This window comes from Condylostylus longicornis, unplaced genomic scaffold, assembly GCF_029603195.1.
Source record: "Condylostylus longicornis isolate FDR11 unplaced genomic scaffold, ASM2960319v2 ptg000135l, whole genome shotgun sequence".
NCBI lineage: Eukaryota > Metazoa > Arthropoda > Insecta > Diptera > Dolichopodidae > Condylostylus > Condylostylus longicornis.
Window position 1 is genome coordinate 8582677 of NW_026578103.1, and position 22363 is coordinate 8605039.

General features: G+C 28.2%; 1 protein-coding gene across 1 annotated transcript in view; it reads right to left on the reverse strand.

Moving 5' to 3' along the window:
- The window catches only part of LOC129615160 (uncharacterized), a 30707-nt gene extending 9253 nt beyond the window's left edge, over nt 1–21454 (reverse strand). Inside the window, exons 1-6 of the mRNA XM_055530255.1 lie at nt 20600–21454; nt 13103–13905; nt 11475–11534; nt 5382–5540; nt 3477–3653; nt 97–897 (exon numbers count right to left, since the gene is read on the reverse strand). Coding sequence (XP_055386230.1) covers nt 97–897; nt 3477–3653; nt 5382–5540; nt 11475–11534; nt 13103–13905; nt 20600–21401 — 2802 coding nt within the window. The 5' untranslated portion in view covers nt 21402–21454. The remainder of the gene's footprint in view (nt 1–96; nt 898–3476; nt 3654–5381; nt 5541–11474; nt 11535–13102; nt 13906–20599) is intronic.
- Nucleotides 21455–22363: the final 909 nt, after the last annotated feature.

Consider the following 22363-nt stretch of genomic DNA (forward strand, 5'->3'; position numbering starts at 1 on the left):
TTTTATTACAAAATGATTTATGATGAAATGATGAAATAAATACAAATATTATTTAAATAAAGTTTGATTTTTAAAAGTAGGACTGTTTATTTAATAGAGAGCTTGTTTGCTTCTTATCCATTCCAAATAAGATCCAGTATGTGTGTAAACTGAAGGATAATTTGCTTGGCCACATGGAATGTATCCCCATGAAACAACACCTACTTGAACTGTTTCTCCATTTTCTTTTTGTACTAATGGACCACCAGAGTCACCATTACATGCTGAGATTTGTTGATTGCGTGATCCGGAACAAATGTTAGTTGAGTGAATTGGTGATCCACTTGGTAACTTACGAGCACATTCAGCATATGGAACTAAATCTGTTGTTACGGTTTGCAAAAGATTTGGTAATCCACCCCATGGTGTGTCTTTACCCCATCCATATAAACTGCATACACCATTTTGTTGTGATACTGCTGTTGGCAATGAAACAATAGCAACACGATCGCTTAAAGTCAATGGTGATTCTAACCGTAACAAAGCAATATCATATGGCCCAACTCCACCTCCATATTTCTCATGAGAGAAAACTCTTTCTACACGAACAGTTTGTCCATTTTTATTGTTTCTATCATGAAGACCAGCATGAACGTAAATAGATCCCCCTAGAATACAATGAGCAGCTGTAAGAACCCATTGTTCATGAATGATAGAACCACCGCAGAAGTGTGAACCAGAAGGACTGCTTGTTAACGAAACAATATATGGTACTTCTCCAACTTGTGCTGGTTTTCCATTAATTACACGACCACGGAAAGTGTCCTCCTCTGGGAATCCAGGGCGAGGTACAATAGTAGCTGTAGCCGCTACAAGAAAGCTAATCAAAACGATTGCGAATTTCATATTTAATTTAATCTAGTTTTTATGCTGTTATTGTTGTGAATTATAGAAAAATAATGACTTTGTTAGAAAATTTTCTTCCTTTTATATTCGCAAAAATCGTGAGATAAGATACGGATTTAATTTTATTTGATGTTTAATATTTAATTCATAATATCAGTGCTGTAATTGAAAAAAAAGCAATTATAGGTAAACTAAAATTTTTCCTACACAGTAAATCAGAATGATGAATCATAATTTTTACGTATTAACTTTGATTTTGAGAAAAGGCTATTATATATTATTATTGTTTGTAGTTATAATAAGGACTAGTTCAAAAAGCAGATCGTATTAAAACACAATACTCGCTCTAATTCGTTGTTTTGTCTTGATAGTTCATTGATTTGTCAAGAAAAGAGGGGCTGGTAGAAAATTAAAATATTTAAAAGTTATGAAATATTTGTTGGAACCTGCTGTACAACTTCAAAATTAATACTCAATCATTGAGTTGATTTGTTAAAATTTTTAAAATTGTATTTGTTAATGTTTGCGTGTTGTGAATTAATTTGTGTTATGTGATAACCAAATATTTATGAAAAGCCAATTTGAAATTATAACAATAATCTGCGAATGTAAAACTATTAAGAAAATGTAATTTAATAAACTTTATTTCAATTTGCCACATTACTTTTGGACTAAACTCTTTAAGAGCTCAAACTCGTCATAAAACCATAATCTCTTGGCCACTGAAATTCTTACTTTTAAAAATTTACAAGGAAATGAAAATTTGTCTATGAATCATGAAATATAAAAAGACGTAGTTCCATTTTTTTTCAATACGTACTTAGGTTGAATTAGATTAAACGTAATAAAATATTTCAAGGAAAATTTTATTGATAACGAAGGTGGGAATTTTCAAGAATAGGAAAACTAAAATAATTATAAGTGGCTGAGTTTTTAAGTAATTTGGTAAAAATTATTACCTTGGAACCCATGATTTTTAACACATCGTCATATTAAATGTTGTCAAGATGGAGTCATATGCTGAATGTATGACTTGTACTGCCTGCAAAGCCATCACACACTGTACATGTAATTCAAAGTTTGAGGCTTGACTGTTTCATTACTACAAGAAGTGTTGCATAAGAGAAAAGTAATGAACTTTGAATAATTTTTTTAGCTTACGCTAGTGTGAAAATAAAGAAGTGGCTAAATACCATTTTTTCAAAAAAAATTGTCGTAGATGTGTGATAAACTTTTTTTAAAAACTCCAAATAAAAAATTGCTTACTTGGCTCTTCTGCTGACATTGTTGTACAATTTTCATTCTTGTGTGAATAAAAATCCTTATTTAACTTTTTAATATCTAAATTTTTCTATGCCAAACTAATTTACGATTTTTAGAATTATTCGAAAATTCTGAATCTAATTCGTTTTGATTGATAATCTAAGTGGAGACTACATTTTTGTTACATAAAATCCATGTTACATAAAATCTTCCATGTTACATAAAATCTTGTGAAACTGTATTGCAAATAAACATTTTAAGTAAATTTGGAGTTCTACTCGGAAATTTCTCATTTTTTCGAAAATATAAATATGCACATTTTTCTGCGAATAATTATTGTCTATGTTACAATTCTATATGGATTTTAGTAGGTAATATGTATGTAGATTTTTCGATTAATATCCGCGCTGTTACCAATAAAGAATAGACTATAATAATCATTATTTTTGTATGTACTTGGAACCTTCAAATTTATTTAGGTAATATGATATAATAAAATATTATTTGTTGTCTTGATAATATTTTTTTAATGCGACTTAATAAGATACACGCGACTACTTCGTTAGATTAATTAAAAATATCAGCATTTTTATATGTACATTTTGTATTATCTCAAGTAGAATTTGTACAGCTATTAGTCTATAATTTAACTAAGTAAAAGAATATTGAAATTATAAGGGTTATTTTTAGCTAAAAGTTTTTTTTTCACAAGTGGCACATACTAAATGCGTTTATCAGTTAATACTTTTAAAAGCTTGTCCTGTAATTGAAATTAAGAAGAAAATCGAACTTGGTATAGTTTGATTAATACCAACACAATATAATATCAATTTACGTTTTGGTTTGCGTATTGTAGTGACATTTACATTTAGATATATGTATGTACATAGTTATTTTTTTTATTTATTTCTTTATTTTGTTTAATACTATTTAACAACAATAATAGGATTGTAGTATGTATCTATAATAATTTTGGAAGTATATATTTCTTCTTTAGATGAATTTAATAAAGTAAAGATCAAAAAGAAACTACTACTAATCAAAATTAACTTTTACATATTCAATTATTTGCTTTTTAAATAATTTAAAATCCTCTATACATTTGATCTCCCGAGGTAGTTTATTAAAAACTTTTAATCCATTACATAGTACAGATTTTTTGGCACCTTCAGTGCGGAAAAATACAGCCTAAAGTTGAAAATATTTCTTAAGAAATTGTGATGTACATGTTCAACGTAAATAAGCCTATTGCACAAATACCCCGGTAATATTTTTGCCTTCATTTTAAAAACAAATAAATAAACGTCAAACTTTAATCTTTAATTTACCCTAAGCCATTGTAAAGCATCCAACATAGATATATAAAATCTACATAGATACATAGATATATAAAATCTATGGCATCTAAGAATTATGCGCATTCCTTTATTTTGTAATTTTTGCAGTTTTTCAATCTGCCCAGCTGAACAAAACACCAACACCGTTGAACAGTATTCAAAATGTGGCTTTATAATAGAATTATAAACTTTTATGAAAGTATTTGAATATATTTGATTACGTATCTTAGAAAGAAAGTAAATCTTTTTCGCTATTTTCTTACATATATATAATCGAAGTGACATTTAAAGTTTAATTTATTATCAATAATTAATCCAAGATATTTAATTTCAACTACTTCTTCCAGTGGAATTTTATCGACCAAAACACTATTCATTAAATTGACATTGATGACCATTACTTTAGATTTTTTTACATTTAACATGAGTTTATTTTGCTTAAACAATTGACTTAGGTTATTCAAATCACTGTTTACCTTCGTCAAACACTCCTCTATTGAATCGCCGTTTACATACAATAGAGCGTCATCCGCAAATAATAATTATTTTGAGAATTCAAGTGCTTTCTCTATGTCATTTATATAGGTCAAAAATAACAGAACCCGTTAGATTGTTCCTTGTGGCACCCCTAAATCAACTAAAAAAGCTCCAGATACCAAATCATTGATTTTTGTGCGTTGTCTTTTATTTTTTAAATAATAGTAGAACCAATTTAACTCAGTTCTGCGAACATCATTGTTTTTTTATTTTTATTAAGAGTATGTCTTGATCAATAGTTTCGAAGGCCCTCTTTAGGTCAATAAATACTGCTAGAATAACTTTTTTATTGTTTACTTCCACTCTCCAATTAGTAATGACCAAATTCAAAAGCATTTCGCAACTATATGCTGCTTCCGAAACCCAACTTGGTACTCAAAAATCAAATTATTTTTATCTAAAAATTCAAACAATTGATTATAAATAACCTTTTCCAGTATTTTAGCTTCTCTTATTATCATGTGTATTATTATCATCACATTCAATTGAATTTTTTATTTTTTCAACTGGTACAATTACTGACTCCTTCCAAAAATCTGGATAACATCCTCTCCTCATTGATTCGTTTAGTAACCCAGTGACAGTATCACCAATGTAAAAACAATCTACAATAACTTGGACACTCATAAGATTTATATCTTTTTTTTGTTCATAGATTTTAAAATTTGTTTTAGCTCGTTTTTATTTATTTGCCTAAATTTAAATAGCATTTGAAATAGTGCAACTCTGTTGACAAATGGTACATTTTGAATACTACTATTAATTTGAATTATACTTTCCTTAAAATAATTATTAAAATTATTGGCTATTATGTATAAATAACATTTCCAAATTTAAGTTCGATAATTTTATTCACATACTTTTTTAAATGTGTTCTTTTAAAAAGAATAAATGTATTCATTAAAAACTCATTTTTTCTTAGTTCTATAAACTTGTAATTATTTCTCACTATTTTATAATTTTGCCATTCTTTAACATTATTTGTCCATACCGCTGTTCTATATTTATTAATTTTATCATTTTTCATTATTGCAAGTTCATTATTATACCATTCATTATTACTCGTATTATTATTATTAACCTTTTTTTTAATTACAAATTTATCTATAAATTTCTTAAATTCAATACTAAAAATATTTACCTTATTATCAAAATATTCGTAAAATGTAATTAACAATTGACTATTGCAAAGCAAATTAATGAAACTCTCTTTAATATATCGTAGAATTTTGAATTCTTTTTGAATGTTTTTTTTCAATTCTAGTTTTTCCAATTATAATTTGTAAGCTCTCATGATCACTAATTTAAAATTTTTTTTCACTTTTACTTTAATATTGGTATTAAAGATCTACTAGTTACTGTAATTCTCGTAGGTTCACTTATCAATTGTTTCAGAGCTGAATCAACTAAAATTTGATTAATCTTATATTTTTGAGAAGATTCCACTAACCAGTTAACATTAAAATCACCCGTTATTATAATATCATTTCGAACACCCTCAATATCATTTAATAAAATCTTCGAAATGATGGCAAAATAAACTATATGAATATGATTGATTGAACTATATGAACTATATGAATATGATAGCTTCTACCTGTGTCTCAATGCTTTTAATTTTTGTATTTTTCTCATTGCACATAGCACATAATACAAAAACAAATTAGTTTGTATTAATTAAAAATAACTACCCTTTCCCTAAAATATCCCTTCCTTTCCCTGCCATATACATATACATATATTTAGTTATCCAATTTGGAAGTATAAAATAATTAATAAAATAAAGTTTTAAGTAAAAATTAAGCGGGTTTTAACGTTTTTGACTTAGAATTTCATTGTGAATTCCCGGTATTGCATTCAAAGGAATCAAGGTAATTCTAATGGTCTATTTTTTCCAAAACTCTAAGCCTACAAAAATTTCCTATTAATGTTAACCGTTTTTAAAATATTTAATTCAAAGTTACATAAAAAAGACTTATTACTAACAATAAGTATCAATTTCAGATTATCAACCATATAATCCAACTCTAATCACATTCACTTCAAAAAAATTGTTATCTTACACTATTTAACTTCTATATAAACCATGTGTGTTAGTCAAATGAATATTAGTTTAAAAATTCTATTAACAGATTAACAATGAAATTAGCAATCACCTTAGCAAGTATTTTGGTAGTAGCTACTGCTACAGTTGTACCACGTCCAGGTTTTCTTGAGGAAAATACTTTCCGTGGACGTGTAGTTAATGGACAAAACGCACAAGTTGGAGAGGCACCTTATATTGTTTCATTGACAAGTAGCCCAACCGGCTCACATTTCTGTGGGGGCTCTATTATTCATGAACAATGGGTTCTTACCGCCGCTCATTGCATTCTTGGAGGATCAATTTATGTTCATGCTGGTCTTCATGACAGAAATAATAAAAATGATGGTCAAACTGTACGTGTAGAAAAAGTTTTCTCACATGAAAAATATGCTGGCGGAGTTGCACCTTATGATGTTGCATTATTACGTTTAGAAAAACCATTGACATTAAATTCTCGTGTTGCTATTATTGATCTTCCCGATACAGAAAAACAACAAAGTGGAGTATGCACCTTATACGGATGGGGTAAAGATACACCATGGGGTGGACTACCAAATATTCTTCAAACTGTTACCACCGATTTATTTGCTTATTCTGAATGTGTTAAGAAACTACCAAGCGGATCACCAATACATTCGACTAATATTTGCTCTGGATCACGCAATGCACAAATTTCTGCTTGCAATGGAGACTCTGGTGGTCCACTAGTACAAAAAGAAGGTGGCAAAACCGTTCAAGTTGGTTTAGCCTCATGGGTATATATTCCATGTGGTCAATCTAATTATCCATCAGTTTACACTCACACAGGTTCTCATTTACAATGGATTAGAAGCAAACAAGCATTATATTAGAAAAGCTATTTATTAAAATATTTGCAAAGTAGCATGTGAATATGTATTGAAAAATTTAATTTATTATTTTTGATTGAAAATAAAAGTATTTAATTAAAATTGAAGTCTAATTATTATTATATACAATAGTTTAATTTTGATAAACCGAAAGCTATTTTTGCTGCCAAAAATAAAATAACTAGAGATATTTATGGTATAGCAAACATTTTTCAGGTCAACTTTTGTATGAAAAGTGTTATTGTGTTAAAGAATTATTTGTAATAAACCATTCTTATCTGAACTTTCCTTTTAGTTTTAAAAAATTACTGAAAATCTGTTTATTAATTATATTTAGAACTAGAAATAAACGAAAGGACCTTTTTATAGGGTAATAATGTGGTATCGTCAGAGAGGTTTTCACGTTATATATTTCAAAACTTTTTAAAAGAGACAAATTATTTATATCGATTTGAATCGGTAACTCAGTGGTTGCGTACGATTCATAACTCAAGAAGTTAGAATTCGATTCTGGTTTTTTCAATATTTGTATAATAAACAATAAAGATAAGTATTTGTAAACAATACAGATAAGTATTTACAATTAAAAAATCAGTTACGAACTATGTTTTCAATTTTCGAAAAAGTAGTTATTTTCGAAAAAGTAGTTCGTATAGAACACACGATAGAATTGTCATTCGCTAATAATTTTAAATTTACAAAATTCAACATAAGCTACATATCATTATTATTGCTACATAAATATTAAAAATATCTGTTTTATTTAGGTACGTACATTTTAGTAGCCGTGAGAGGCAGCTCACATTTTACAAAATTTACACAAACAATATTATTTATTGCTGTATATAATAGATGAATGGCCTGGTTTTTGTGCAAAATTGACAATATAAAATGACAGTGCCCCTTATTATGATTCATATTGACTAAATTTATAAGAAAGAAATACGCAAAAACTGATTGCTTGTTAATTTTAAGGGATAAAAGTTCCTAATTTGAGGGAAAGAATAATATTTTCTTAAGTCTAGATTGTTATTCTAAAGTGAAAAGAACGGGCAGAGGTGGATGCTCAATTTATTTATGTGTACCGTTTAACTTATCTTAACTTAGAAAAGTGCAATAAAATTTATTAAGACACACTTCAACAACGATTTTATGAGCTGATTGAGTATAAAGATTAATAGATATTTTTACTAGTTTATTAGAATTTGTTTTATAGATTAAATTATTTTATAACTGAGGGAATTTCTCACTTTCTGTTTCCGAATTTCCATTATACGTAACATTTATTTCCAGCTACTGAGTTATCTATTTAAGTTATAAAATAAATTAAATATAAAAAAATTTCAATTGGAATCTAAATCTTTTAATAGCTTTCTTTATCACAAAATTAAAGTATTAATATAAAAATTACTTGTCGTGTGTTTGCTACTTGAAAAATATTATAAAAAATTATAAAATTTCTAATGAAATTGTACGAAAATAGTAAAATCTCTACAGGCTATTAGTATTTTTATAACTTTTGGATTTCCCTATCTCTAATCAAAAATTTTTTTAATCAAAAAGTTTACAATTTATTAGTAAATTAGTCCATATAACAATTATATGAACGGATTTTTTATTTCTATACTACTTTCAAAATGGTTTAACCGGATTTTTATTGGAAATTATAATTTTGTTAGGACAGCTATTTTAAAAAAACTAATAAAATTATGACAAGCATTTCCAAGACTTTTTAATTTCACAAATCACAGAAAGATCTAATCATAATCAATTACCCTAAAATATGACAAAATTAAAAAAATTGTTCCTACCGTTACTTGACACACAAATATTAAGCACTTGAGATATCGGTAATAGAAAAATATCCATATTTTAAGGCACGTATGTATTTTAAATTCCAAAAATTTCTGATTTTAAAGAAATACTTACGATTAAATATCATATCATGAATGATACCGCAAATAATTAGAAATTGTACGTACAAATTTAAGAGCAATATTATTTCCCTTGTAAAAAATGTATCAATACAGTTTCTTGTTAAAAAGAGGCTTGTTCAAAGTAACACTCAAAATGAATCATGATTCTATTGACCGTTTAGTTTATATTTTATCGTACCCAAGTTCATTCCATATTTCATAAAAGAAACTGAATGTTTCCAGAATTTTGGACTATCTTTAATTTTGCGTAATCCTACTTTGACTGCGATAAATTCATCAGCTTTTATGGTATTGGAGCGCCCACCAATGGATGCTGATTTAAAGTCTGTTCAATATTTTTAGTAATTTCTAAGAGAATACGTTCCAAATATTTTTTTGTGTGCAAAACCAGTTTCAAATAATTAACCTATTTAAACTTTATTCGTGAAAAAGCTGCATTGTATCCTCTTCGGGAAAATTTCATATCATAAATAATGAGTAAAATTTTCATTTTACGAAAATTTCTCAGCTGACATCCCACTAAGTTTCTTTGCGTTCAAAAAAAAATCTGATGTGGTCAGCACATAACCGACCACAATGTGTATTGTCTAGTTAAGTGAAAGTGTTACAGAATATTTTAAAAATGTCTGTTAAATACTTCTTTCCCATTTTTAGGACATTAGGAAGCTTATAGTTAACATACCGAGAAAAATGTAAATTTGGCTCATAGTAAGGTTTCGCTTTGTGCTACCCGAATTCTTTGAAATGCTCGTCAGTTAGTTTCGGTAACAACCAAAACTGAAATATCAAATTTCAAGAAATTTCATCAATTAGTTCCGTAGATATGGTGAAAAAAGTAATATCGGCCTGCAAATCAGTTTTCGAGTCCTGATCTTTCCAAAAAATTTATATGTTCATTGTTTTAGTATGAAGAATTTAAATATTAAATTTCGATGAAATCGGTTGATTATTTCTCTTTATATACGCAAAAATGTATATTTGGCCCGTAGTAAACGTCCAGTTGCTGATGCCTGAATTCTCCCAGAAGTTAGGAGATTTCGCAGATGGTCGAGCGAAGCTTACATATGAAATTTCAAGTAAATTTGTTGAATATTTTCTTCAAAATGACCAAAAATGTAAAACAGGTCTGCTAAAAAGTGCAGTTCCCGAGGCTTGATATGTCCCAAAAGTTGATCAATCAGTGCCATGGTCGAAATAAACTTACATATAAAATTTCGTCAAAATCGGTTGAGCCGAATTTGAGATACACGCGTGCACACACAGATCGACAGACCGACAGGTTGCTAAAAATAGTTTTACACTTCCCTAATATGGAGAAGTGCATTCCCACCAAAAACTGGATACGCAAAATTTGTTGCCATCACATGACCTACCTATTTTATACACAATACGGTAGGTAAAATAAAGCGTATTAGATTTATTTTCACCTACTTGCATGGCTGTTTTGCTGGAGCAGAAATATTATAATGTGATTAGTTAGGTGTTAACAACAGACCCTGGCTAACAGCATCAGTTGGTGGGTCTACACACAGGAAGGGTCCTGTCGATCAGGGTCAGTTGAAAATTAGGTCAAATACCGTCGGGTATGCAATGCCTAACAACGGCGCTACAATAATTGCAGCAAATGTTTCAAATAGTTTGAGTTTTTAAAGTATTTAATGTGTCAAAAATTTTAATTGTAATCAATAAATTTTTGTAATCATTGCAATAAACTAGGAAACCATTACGTAGTTCTAAAACTATTAATATTGTTGTTTACTAATAACAATAATGTATGACAATAATGTATGAGAAAGTATTATCCTTGATTACATCAATATAGCCAAGTGCTGCTGTTGGAAAGATATTACGTAAATCACATCACTAATTCTTTAACTGTAAAATCAAAACTCAGAATCTTAATAATTTAATACCAAGCCACCATTTGTAAAATTCCTGTAATACTTTTTCGAAATTATTGATATTTTGTTTAACAATGGTGAAGGTGCAAGAGTTCTTGTTATTTCGCACGAAAAAACAAAGCAAGTGTGAAAATTTTTCCTTTGATGTTTTCACTTAAGCGAACTTTAATTAGAAAATTGAGATTTGAGAGCATTTCTTGTAGCGTATTATGTATCTCTTATTCGAATTCGAATCGATTCAAACTACAAATATGCGAAATATAAATTGTGAAGTAGTAGTATGTTTTAAATTTTTACATATATTATAATTAATATTAACGCAAAAATGCATAGTGTTGAGAGATGGTTCGGTGTCAGGGAAGAAAATACGGAAGCAATCCAAAAATATTTTTGAACTCACCGAGGAAAGGTACAGCAAAAAAAAATACAATGTTCTTAATATAAACAAAATTTTTATTTTTAGCTTTATAATGAACTTCAGGTCAAATAAAGAATCGTTTAGATATGTACTTGATGAAATATGTAATGAACTCAACACCGTACTCAGATCTCCGGGGGTATCACCAATAATTAAATTGGTCAAGATTGGCACGTGATTAGCACAACCTAAAATCATAGTCCAGCTAGGTCAGTAATATAAATAGTTTTCGAGATTGTGAAAGGAAGATTTCGTTACTTACTTGTTGCACATGAGCAACAAGTGCATCTTTTTTCAATGCTTGTTGTGCTCTACACAATGTCTTAAAATTGGATTCAAGAACGAGGAAAATATTGATGATGATTTTAATTATAATATAAATTATAATTTAGAAAATGATTCACCAATATTAGATGTAGCAAAATAAAGTTGGGTCAAACCAATGGTTTGTATTGTAGCACTTTTCTCTTCAACAAGTGAAAATTCAGCTTTTAAATATAGTCTATGTATACCTATCACCCTATTAAAATTATTTTCATTCATATACAAAACTATTTCTAGGATTGCATATATTTAGGATGAACGATTTACGCAGTCTTTGAAATAAAGAAAAAATTAATATAAAGTAGGGTTAACATAATGCTCGATTTTAAGGGTTAATGTTATGGAATGTTATGGAATTTATCGTTAGCTTTTTGCGTTTATAGAAATTTGAAAAAGCTTGCGGTTTCGGAAATATAAGGCGTCAAAAATTCAAATTTTACAAATTTCAAGAAGCGATAACTTGAGAGGGGTGGAGATGGAAAAAAATTTTCTTCTAACGAAATGAACTATTTGTTAATGTCTAAAGCGCCTAAAATTTCAAGATTCTACAAGCTGGGGTCTAGAAGAAAAACGACATCAAAAATTTGAAAAAAATAGACTTTCGGTAACAGTAAATTTGAACGGCCATTTTGTTTTTCTAAAGTTTAACTATAGTATACCGCGCTATGGGAAGCAAGCCGCTGCCTTTAGGCGTTTGAAAAATTTCAAAAATGCTTATGGTTTCTTTGCAACAAATAGTTAAAAAAGGCCATTTTAGGGTTTTGGGGGGGTATAACTTCTAGAGGGGGGGAGATAGGTAAAAATTTTGTTCTACGGAAATAAGTTTCTAGTGAAGGTCTATGTAGGTGTTAAATCTCAGCTTTCTATCTTAAAGGGTGTAGAAGTTTTGTAAACAGACACACGGACAGTCGGACGGACGGACGGACAGAGTGAAACTATTAAGCACTTTTTTCAAAAATTTTTTGGAAAAGTGCTAAAAAGTAGTAGTACATACATAGAATGAACTAAATGTATAATGCTCTTTTATAATACTCCTATATTCTATTTTCATATTGCTACTTATTTTAACAAAAGAAATCAAAAGGGATTTACATTTTTAATTTTTATTGTATTTGCGTATTTTGAAATTTTCGTTACCGAACCAAATACTGGAAAATCGAGCAGTTTTTGATTCGAGTTTCGAGATTTATAGTTCAACAAAACGAATATAATCGTCAAAAAAAAATATTCGAGTCTCGAAAAAAAAACCTTTTCGTATAAATTCATTTTAAAATCGAATTACATAATAGAGCCATAGATCTGATTTAAAGAATACAATCGAGATCTTTGTTAATATACTCGTATACTTTCATAGACAATTTTTTATGAATTTCTTCCTTGTTCCGTAAGTTTTTTTGATTTATCTAAAGTATTATAATGATAAAATATTAAAATTATAAAAAAATTCTTTTTTTCTTAATGCGTTTTAAAAAATTTCATTTTTTATTAAAATTTCTATACAAAAAACAATCTAAAATCAAGAATATTAAAAACACTATTAAAAATTTGTCGAGTAATAGTTTAGTTGTATAATGCTTTCTTGCTGGCGATCCATGATAAGTGAGAACCAGTATGAGTGTATACTGATGGGTAGTTGGCTTCACCACATGGAATGTATCCCCATGAAACAACACCTACTTGTGTGAGTTGTCCATTTGAATCTTGTACTAATGGGCCACCTGAATCTCCATTGCAAGCGGAAATCTTTTGGTTGCGTGATCCAGAGCAAATGTTGGTTGAATGAATTGGTGATCCACCTGGTAATGCTCTAGCACATTCAGAATATGGTAATAAATCAGTGGTAACAGTTTGAAGAATATTTGGTAATCCACCCCATGGTGTATCTTTACCCCATCCGTATAAGGTACAAACTCCATTTTGTTGGTCATCAGATGTTGGGAGATTGATAACACTGACACGATCATTTAATTCAAGGGGTTGTGATAAGCGCATAATTGCAATATCGTATGGTCCTACTCCACCACCATATTGTTCATGTGAGAAAACTTTTTCTACAAGTACAGTTTGTCCATCTTTGTTGTTTCTGTCATGAAGACCAGCATGAACATAGATTGATCCACCAAGAATACAATGAGCAGCTGTAAGAACCCATTGATTGTCAATGATAGAACCACCGCAGAAATGTGAACCAGATGGGCTGCTTGTCAATGAGACAATATAAGGTGCTTCTCCTACTTTGGCTGGTTTTCCATTAATTACACGTCCACGGAAGATATCTTCTTCTGGGAAACCAGGACGTGGAATAACGTCAGCAGTTGCTACTGCAAGAACGGTTGCTAAAACAATTGCGAATTTCATGATGAAACAAACTCAACTATAACTTTTCGATTAATTTCCGTTATTTTTATAGTAAATGCTACTTAAGAAATTTTTTATTTAATCATTTGATCTACATTATTTGATTAGGACTTACTTGATAAGCTCATATTAATTAATGCGGCAATTTCTTTTAAAATTTGTAATGAATAAGGAAAAAACCATTCTTTCTACCACTATCAAGTGTTTGATGCCTAGATTAAGATAACAGAGTTTGAAATTAAAATCAAATTTCATATTTATCATTGCAGTATTAAAATTTCTAAGCTTCTATTCAATATGGAAATTTGGAAAGTGTTAATTTATGACTTTTAGATTAGATTTATTTAAAACGTTCTGATAAAATCAAAGCAATTTTAGAAGATTTCTAATCAAAAAACGATTATTTTTTAATTGCTAAATAAATGATAAAATATTCGCCACAACTACAGTAGTGCAATTATGTAACGAACAACAAAAATACATACAGCTTTGATTTATTTTAGAAAATATCAAAAGTACGAGGGAAACACCAATAGTACGAGGGATTGGGGTTTAGTATTTGAAAATTTACAATAAAAGCATTAAGCAGGATCTTGCAAATGTCTTTCCAGTATTATTTGGTAAATTCGTAACGTACAAGAACCTAATTATTAATGTAAATTTGGTTTAGTTATTTTCTTTGACCTATTATAAAAGTTTACTGTTTCGAGCAAGTGATCAATTTATCTTAAAAATGAAATTTTAAGAAGATCTATTAACATTATTTCTTTAGATATGTTTAAAGGTATGAAGTAGTTCTCTACAACGGAACCAGGGTTCTTGTTAGAGTATTCCTTGTTAATTTTTTTTTAAAACCGATTAAAACTTATACCTTTGGAATTACTTTCAAGTTTTTGATTCTCACTTATTGTTCTCTGAATTAGATCACGATATTTCTAATCATAATTTCTGCTTTTGATTACCAGATAAAAAGGCGTAGCAAGGCATTAATTATAGGACTTAGCAATATTTTTCAACAATGTTTCTTCTTAAATACAGAAACAAACTTAAATCATTTCGACGTTTGTAAAATTCTCGCTAAGAACATTCAAAGAAATTTAAAAATTTTTTTTTAGAAAAAATGTAGTTTTGTCTCAGTCTATTTTTTTATATGTTTTGTTTTTTTACACCCTGCACTTCATGAAGGGTATATTAACTTTGGTATGGAGTTTGTAACTACTTGAAGGAGTCATCTGCGGTATGGACATATACATATATATACTATTGCTCAGCGTAAAATTTTGCGTCGATTTAGACGTGTCCGCCCGCCCGATCGCACGATAACTCAATAATGAATAATGCAATCGACACCAAACTTTCACAAGTTTTTTCTTTTGTACCAAGGACGAACCCTATTGTAATTGGACTAATTCGGACATAAATTGGACTAAAATTGGACAACGAGTTCGGGTAGCTGCCATACAAGTCAAAGAGTTTATTTTAAATATTTCAAAAACTAATAAAGCTATAAATATAAAATGTTGTACACATGTGTCCAATTACATTCTACATATGCACTAAAATTTTAATGGGATAGCTGCACCGGTTCGGGTGGCTGCCATACAACTCCAAAAAGCAAATTTTTTATATTCAGAAAAATAATAAAGCTAGATTCATGAAACTTGGCAGTCATGGGTCCAATTATAGGTCAAATATATTTCTGAAGTTTTAGTGGAATTGCTTGACAAGTTCGGGTACCTGCCATACAACTCCAGAACCTAATGTTAAATATTTGGAAAAATAATAAAGTCAGATTCATGAAATATGGCAGTCGGGTGTCCAATTATAGGTCAGACATATCCGTGAAGTTTCTATAGAATGGGTTCACAGGTTTGAGTAATTGCTATACAACAACGAAAGGTGCAGGGTATAATTCAGCCGGTTTATACCGACTAAAACGTTTTTACTTGTTTTTAATTTTTTTCTTCTTAAGTTTTTTATTTTCTTTTGTCATTTCACCACTAGATGATGTTGAAATCAAATTGTTGACAAGTGAAAATGTTTTCATTCTCCATTATAGCAATGCTGTGTTATTTTTAAATTTTTTGTTTTTGTTTTGAAAAATTTCTGAAAATTTGTCAAGTTTAACTTGTTGAAAAGTTTATTTTTTTGTTTTAATTTTTTCTTTTTTCATTTATGTCTGATTTTTATTTGCTATTCCTTTGTTTCGTTGTTTTTTTTTAGTCAAATGCTTTTCGACAATATCAAAAAAAGTTACACCTTTCAAAGTTGTTTCAACTCCGTTTATAAAATTATATGATTTGTTTTGTCACGTCATTTATTTGATGGAAAAACTACCTCGTCTATCCTTTCTCTTTGTTCTATTCAGTTGCTGTGTTTTGTAATGCGGCAAATTTATACCATATACAAGCAGTTAGAAGGTGGTAATTTTTAGACTGAATATAATAGCCTGGAAAGGTATCAACGATACTTGTAAGGAAACTAGAGGCATAAAAAAATAAACGAAAAAAAATCAAAATTTTCTTTTGATTTTGGACAAGAAACGTAAAAAGGACGAAAAAATTATAAATATTCGTTTTTGAAACTTCTGATTTCTGTGTGGGTTTGTTTTATTTCAAAGTTTGATGGGATAAAAGATGGCAACTGAGTTTTAGTTTTGTTTTCTTTATTTTCCATTTTCAACGCTGAAAAATTAAAAAAAAAAGTTTTCTTTTATTAAAGAATACACTTAAGATTAAGAGTTTTTTTTGTGTATTTTCCTGCTTTCAACATTTGTTTAAAAAATAAAAATGGAATAATTCAGAAAACTTTTTAAACAACTTCCATTTTATTCAATCAAATGGTAATAACAGAATTTTCATAACTTTCTGCTTATTTCATTTATATTCACTTTATTTTTATTGTTAATTTTATTCTATTTAAATTAAGGAAAATAATTATATACAGGGTGCTTTTTAATAACAAAAAAAAATATATGCTTAGAATTCATATTTTTTTGTTTTCTTAGTGGTTTAGCCGATTTTATATCACGAGACAAGTGTAATTGCTGATTTTGAATGTAATTTATAAAAAAAAATAATCGTAGGACATTGAAATTTAGAATATCAGTTCGATTTGCATGTGGTTTTAAAAGTTTGTTTCATAAATACTTTTGAGAGATGTGTAATAAAAAACTTCTAATTTAAAGCTTGTAATTTTATACCACAAATTAGGAATCCATATTAATTGCACATATCGGTATTTTCGCAGAACAGAATATCATCGTTCTCACGATCATGTCAATCACTTTCATTTGCAGTTATAACAACTAGTGTCAACGTACGTTTAAATATTGCAACTAGTATTAGTTGTAAATAAAAATTTATTTTTTCTTCCTTGTTTTCATGTCAATATCAAAATCCGTCATATTAATAATTAATTTTTGTAAATGCAGTAACACAAAAAAATCAAAAATGACAATCATTTGCGTTACTAACAAAAATCATTTGCGTTACCAAAAAAATTGGAATTCATGACGCTAGCAGCGAAAAATATTGGAATTCATGATTTTTGGAAATTTTATGCAAATGACGTTCTGAGGAAGTGCCATTTAAGAAAAAAAGGCAATTTTTCTAAATTTAAAATTGTGTAGAAAATAAAAGTAAAAAAAATAATATCTTAACCAAATAAATCAGATATTTGCTTAATTAGTTAGTTATAAAAAGTGAAATGTCTATTAAAAATTTGATTTTTTTGTCAAGTGAAGCATTATTTCCAAAAAAAAAATGAAAAATCACTAAAAATTCTAAATTTTTAATTTTTCGTTTTGAGTAAAACATTTGTCCAAATTACTTAGTATTAAAAAAATTTAAATGCTGACTGTCTCCTAAAAGTATGCAAAATTAAATTAAGTTTATTCACATTAAAAAAATTTTTTATAAGGCTTTTGAAATTGCTCTATATTTTCCTTATCCCAACCAAACTATAAAAGACCAAAGAAACACCATATGGAACGCTTTAATTGTGCTCATCTTCTTATGAATTAAATTAAATTCATTTAAATTAAAATAGTTTAAGCCAATTTTAATGAATGATTTTTCTCATTTTATAATTATTCGCGTGTAGCTAAAAGCCAAAGCTAACAATAAGAAAAATTTGTGTTTTTATACTTTAATATAAAAAATTAACTTCTATAATAATCAATAGGACTATGTTCTTGTTGATTGTAGATTGTAGTGACCACCGCAGCCAACCATGGGTTATTGTTGTCCTCCCATATTCCACTTTAACTGTCCCGCTTCCAAATAAATACGAGAAGATATCCCTCAGGCAGGTGAATGCGAGCTCTCCAACGCTGAGAAAGCTCAACTCCAACCAATTTCTATTGTTACTAGTTACCATATAGACGTATATAACTTTCTGGTTCATACTAGGAATAAAAATTTTAACGAATTTAAACTGGATTTGAACTATAAGTTCTTATCTACATTATATTTTATAAAAATTACTTTTAATTTAAAACTTTAAAATTTTTTGGTTGGGTTGCATCAGATTCTGGTCTATTCATATTAAAATATCAATAAAATATTTTATAATTGTATAGTGATGTAAGTTTCATTCCGAAAAATGTTGAATTTTATTCCACTATAAAACTATTATTGCAATTACTTCTTTTATTATAATTATTATTATTGTGTTGATTTCTGCATTTACAGTATTATGTTAAATTTCTCGATTGAATAAGAAATTTTAGTTTTTAAATTTATGTATGTGCATGAGCATCATTACGATACAGTATGGTGCGTAGAAGATAAATATATTGTGAAAAATTTTCATAAAATAATAACGATTATTATAATATTATCTTGGAAATAATTATAACAGTATATGAATGTACATAATAATATTATGTAATACAACTATTAAAATAATTATTTATTATAAAAATGTACATGACTTTGACAACTTTCTTATATAAATAAATACAATTAAATAGCTTGCTATATTGAATAAGCACACAAACAATTATTATTATTACTGTTATACACCTATATAAAATAATAGAAAAATTTATGGATTGTTGAATTTGTGGGTTTAAATCACGTATTTTATAATCATAACACAATATGTACATTTATGCATATCCATGTACATTTAGATGTTTCGATATAACCGATAAGACTTTATATCGGAAAAAGACACGTTTTTGATAAGAGCAAAAGTCAAAATCATTGTTTTCTTAAAACATATAACATAAATTTCATTTACATTATTTTATCTATTATTAATAATGTTTGCATTCAGATAATCACCTTTATAACTCTTGTACGAATAAAATATTAGAATCAATGTTGTAAGTAATTGTGTTAAGATGATGTCCGATAAAATTTATAAGTGAGGTAAATTTGTTTTGTATAAGAATTAAAAAAATCTATAAAACTTTAAATTGAATTTACCTTGTTTGTATTTGGTTCAATATTATCTTATCATAGCCGAAAGCAAATACGAGGATTTATGTAAAAAATTAAATGTACGTGTGGACGTTGTTGACTGTATGCGTAAAAACGATTAAATAAGTGACGGGTGGTTAAGTACCATTTTAATATAAATCATATTTTAAGCAAAATGTAATATAGTTATTACGAGTAATATAATGACAATTTAATCAATGATTTTTCTTATAATTTTTAAAACATATTTTGATTTTTGAATCAAAATATTGCATGGATAGGTCCCAATTTGATATTAATGCTAATACGATATTTTAAAATGGTTATAATTATTATTCTTGGTGTGAGATTTAAAGGAAAATTCTTGATGCCAAAATGTAAAAAAGAGATTAAAATGTTAACTCAGAAGGAAAATTAACAGAAGTCGAATAGCATTAAAATTTTGTACACTACTTTTTCGTTCTCCAGGCAACACTATTTCTTTTTCATATCATGGTTATACTACTACTTTTTTCACGCATTTGCAATTAATGTAGAATCAAAATTTCTATTTCATAGGTTTTGTAATTACATTGAACTATCATAATTATACCATAATTTATGACGACAAGTTCAATAGTAGACTTAGCTTTCTATAACGTAATTATCCTGTTGATACTATGACATCTTAAGAGGAATTTAAAATAATTTACTTGCTTCTCATAATTTAACGACTTTCACATAAAAAATTAATATCTTGCGAGATCAGAAAGAAGATCAATGTCAAAAGATAGTCGACTTAAACATTGTTTAAAAAAATTTTCAATTACTTCCTAAATTTATTGGAAATTTATGTTGCAATAAAATTTAGCAGTAAAAGTATTTATAGAAGCAATATTCAATAATATACAAGTTTAAAGAGTCATTATACAAGTTAATGACAAGGTAAGGAAACGGATTAATTTAGTAAGCTCAAGTATACGCTTTTCTGAAATATACCGCAATATATTTGATGTACCTATACAAATTTTCACTAGTTGCTTTTGTTACGAAAGAGAATTATAAAAACATAAGTGATTCAAATTTCAATCTACATTCTCTTTTTGATACCTACATTCAAGTGTCCAATAATTATTTCTAAAAATTTAAAATTAAAATAATAAAACAGTCACGTAATATGCAATGATTATATTTAAAACAACAAAAATTAATAAAAAAATACGAAGAGGTTTAAGGATGTTATTTTTAGCAGCTTTATCTTTTTGAAAATTCTCTTTTTACTTTTTAAATTAATTCATTTTGGCTACTTTACTTGAGATCCAATCCAAGTGAGAGCCAGTATGAGTATATACAGATGGATAATTAGCTTGTCCACATGGAATATAGCCCCAAGAGACAATACCAACTTGAACAATTTTGCCATTAGAATTTTGTACTAATGGACCACCTGAATCACCATTACATGCTGAAATTTGTTGATTGCGTGATCCAGAACAAATGTTGGTTGAATGAATTGGTGATCCGCTTGGTAATTTACGGGCGCATTCAGAATATGGTAATAAATCAGTTGTAACAGTTTGTAAAACATTTGGTAATCCACCCCATGGTGTATCTTTTCCCCATCCAAATAATATACCTTCACCAGTTTGTTGAGCTGAATTTTGTGGTAGAGCAACAGCTTGAACACGATTATTTAATTTCAAAGGTTTTTCTAATTGCAAAAGTGCAACATCATATGGTCCAACACCACCACTATATTTTTCATGACCCAATTGCTTAATAACTCTTACAGTTTGTGTATCACTTTCGTTATTACGTTTATGTAAACCAGCAACAACATAAATATTACCACCTAAACAATGTGCAGCAGTTAAAACAACTTGTGGTGCAATAATTGAACCACCGCAAAAATGTGATCCAGATGGAGAACTTTTCAATGAAACAATATATGGTGCTTGACCAGGCTGTGCTTCTTGTCCATTAATAATGCGACCGCGACGGCTTGGATCTTCTTCAGGGAAACCAAATTGTGGAATAAAATTTGCCGCACTTATAGCAACAACTGTTAAAATGGTGACGAAGAAAATAATTGATTTCATTTTAAAGAAAATATTTAAGTTAATAGTTTACTGGATAAAATCCGTATAACAAATTTTCCATAGTCGGATATCATTTTTATAGAAAAATTTATAAAATATAAGAATTTCAATGATATGTCATAAAAATTTATTACACTACTAGAAAAACCACTTGAAAATATGCCGATACTTCTTAGTTTGCATTTTAAATTGCAATTTATTAGTAAGTATACAGAAATATTAAGCTATTAGAAAGATTATAAAATAGTTTACTTAAATTATCAATAGTAGTATTTTACAACATTCTCCAATGCCTAAATAATGCTTTAAAGAAGCTCTATGCGAAATTCCAGTAAATTCGTAGAAAAATAATTAATATGAAGTTTTCTAATATGAACTGACTAATCCCAGCTATAAAATATTCTTATACTACAATGATAAATAGCGCAGTACACTAATATTATTTTAAATAAGATTGTTGAGGATTAGAAAGACTTACAGGGCAATAAACTTCATAAATTATGATAAAATTTCAAATATTAGGGCGGAGTATGATGAAACAAAAGTTGTATATTTCATAAGATTAAGAAGCACGTATTTTTATTTTTCGTAAAACTTTTGGCTCAAAAATTCTAACCGAAATTAGATTTATTTTTTATAAAGCCAAATATTATTATGAACTTTCATGCCCATTCATTACAATACCGCCAGTATTATAAACTTAGCCATAAAACAAGCACAGGGAGATTATTGTATATACATACATATTTGGTTTTATGTTTCAATTTTATTAAGGATAAGAAATACCTTTTGATTTATTTTTTTTTTATATACGTTTAAGAAAGAGCCAGTAAAAAGTTACATTAAATTTGAGAAATAAAAAATTAAGATGTACATATGTGTACATTTTCATAAAATATTAAAATTACTCATGAATATTTTCTAGATTTTACATGAATTGCGGAGCTGGAATCAAGAAGGCG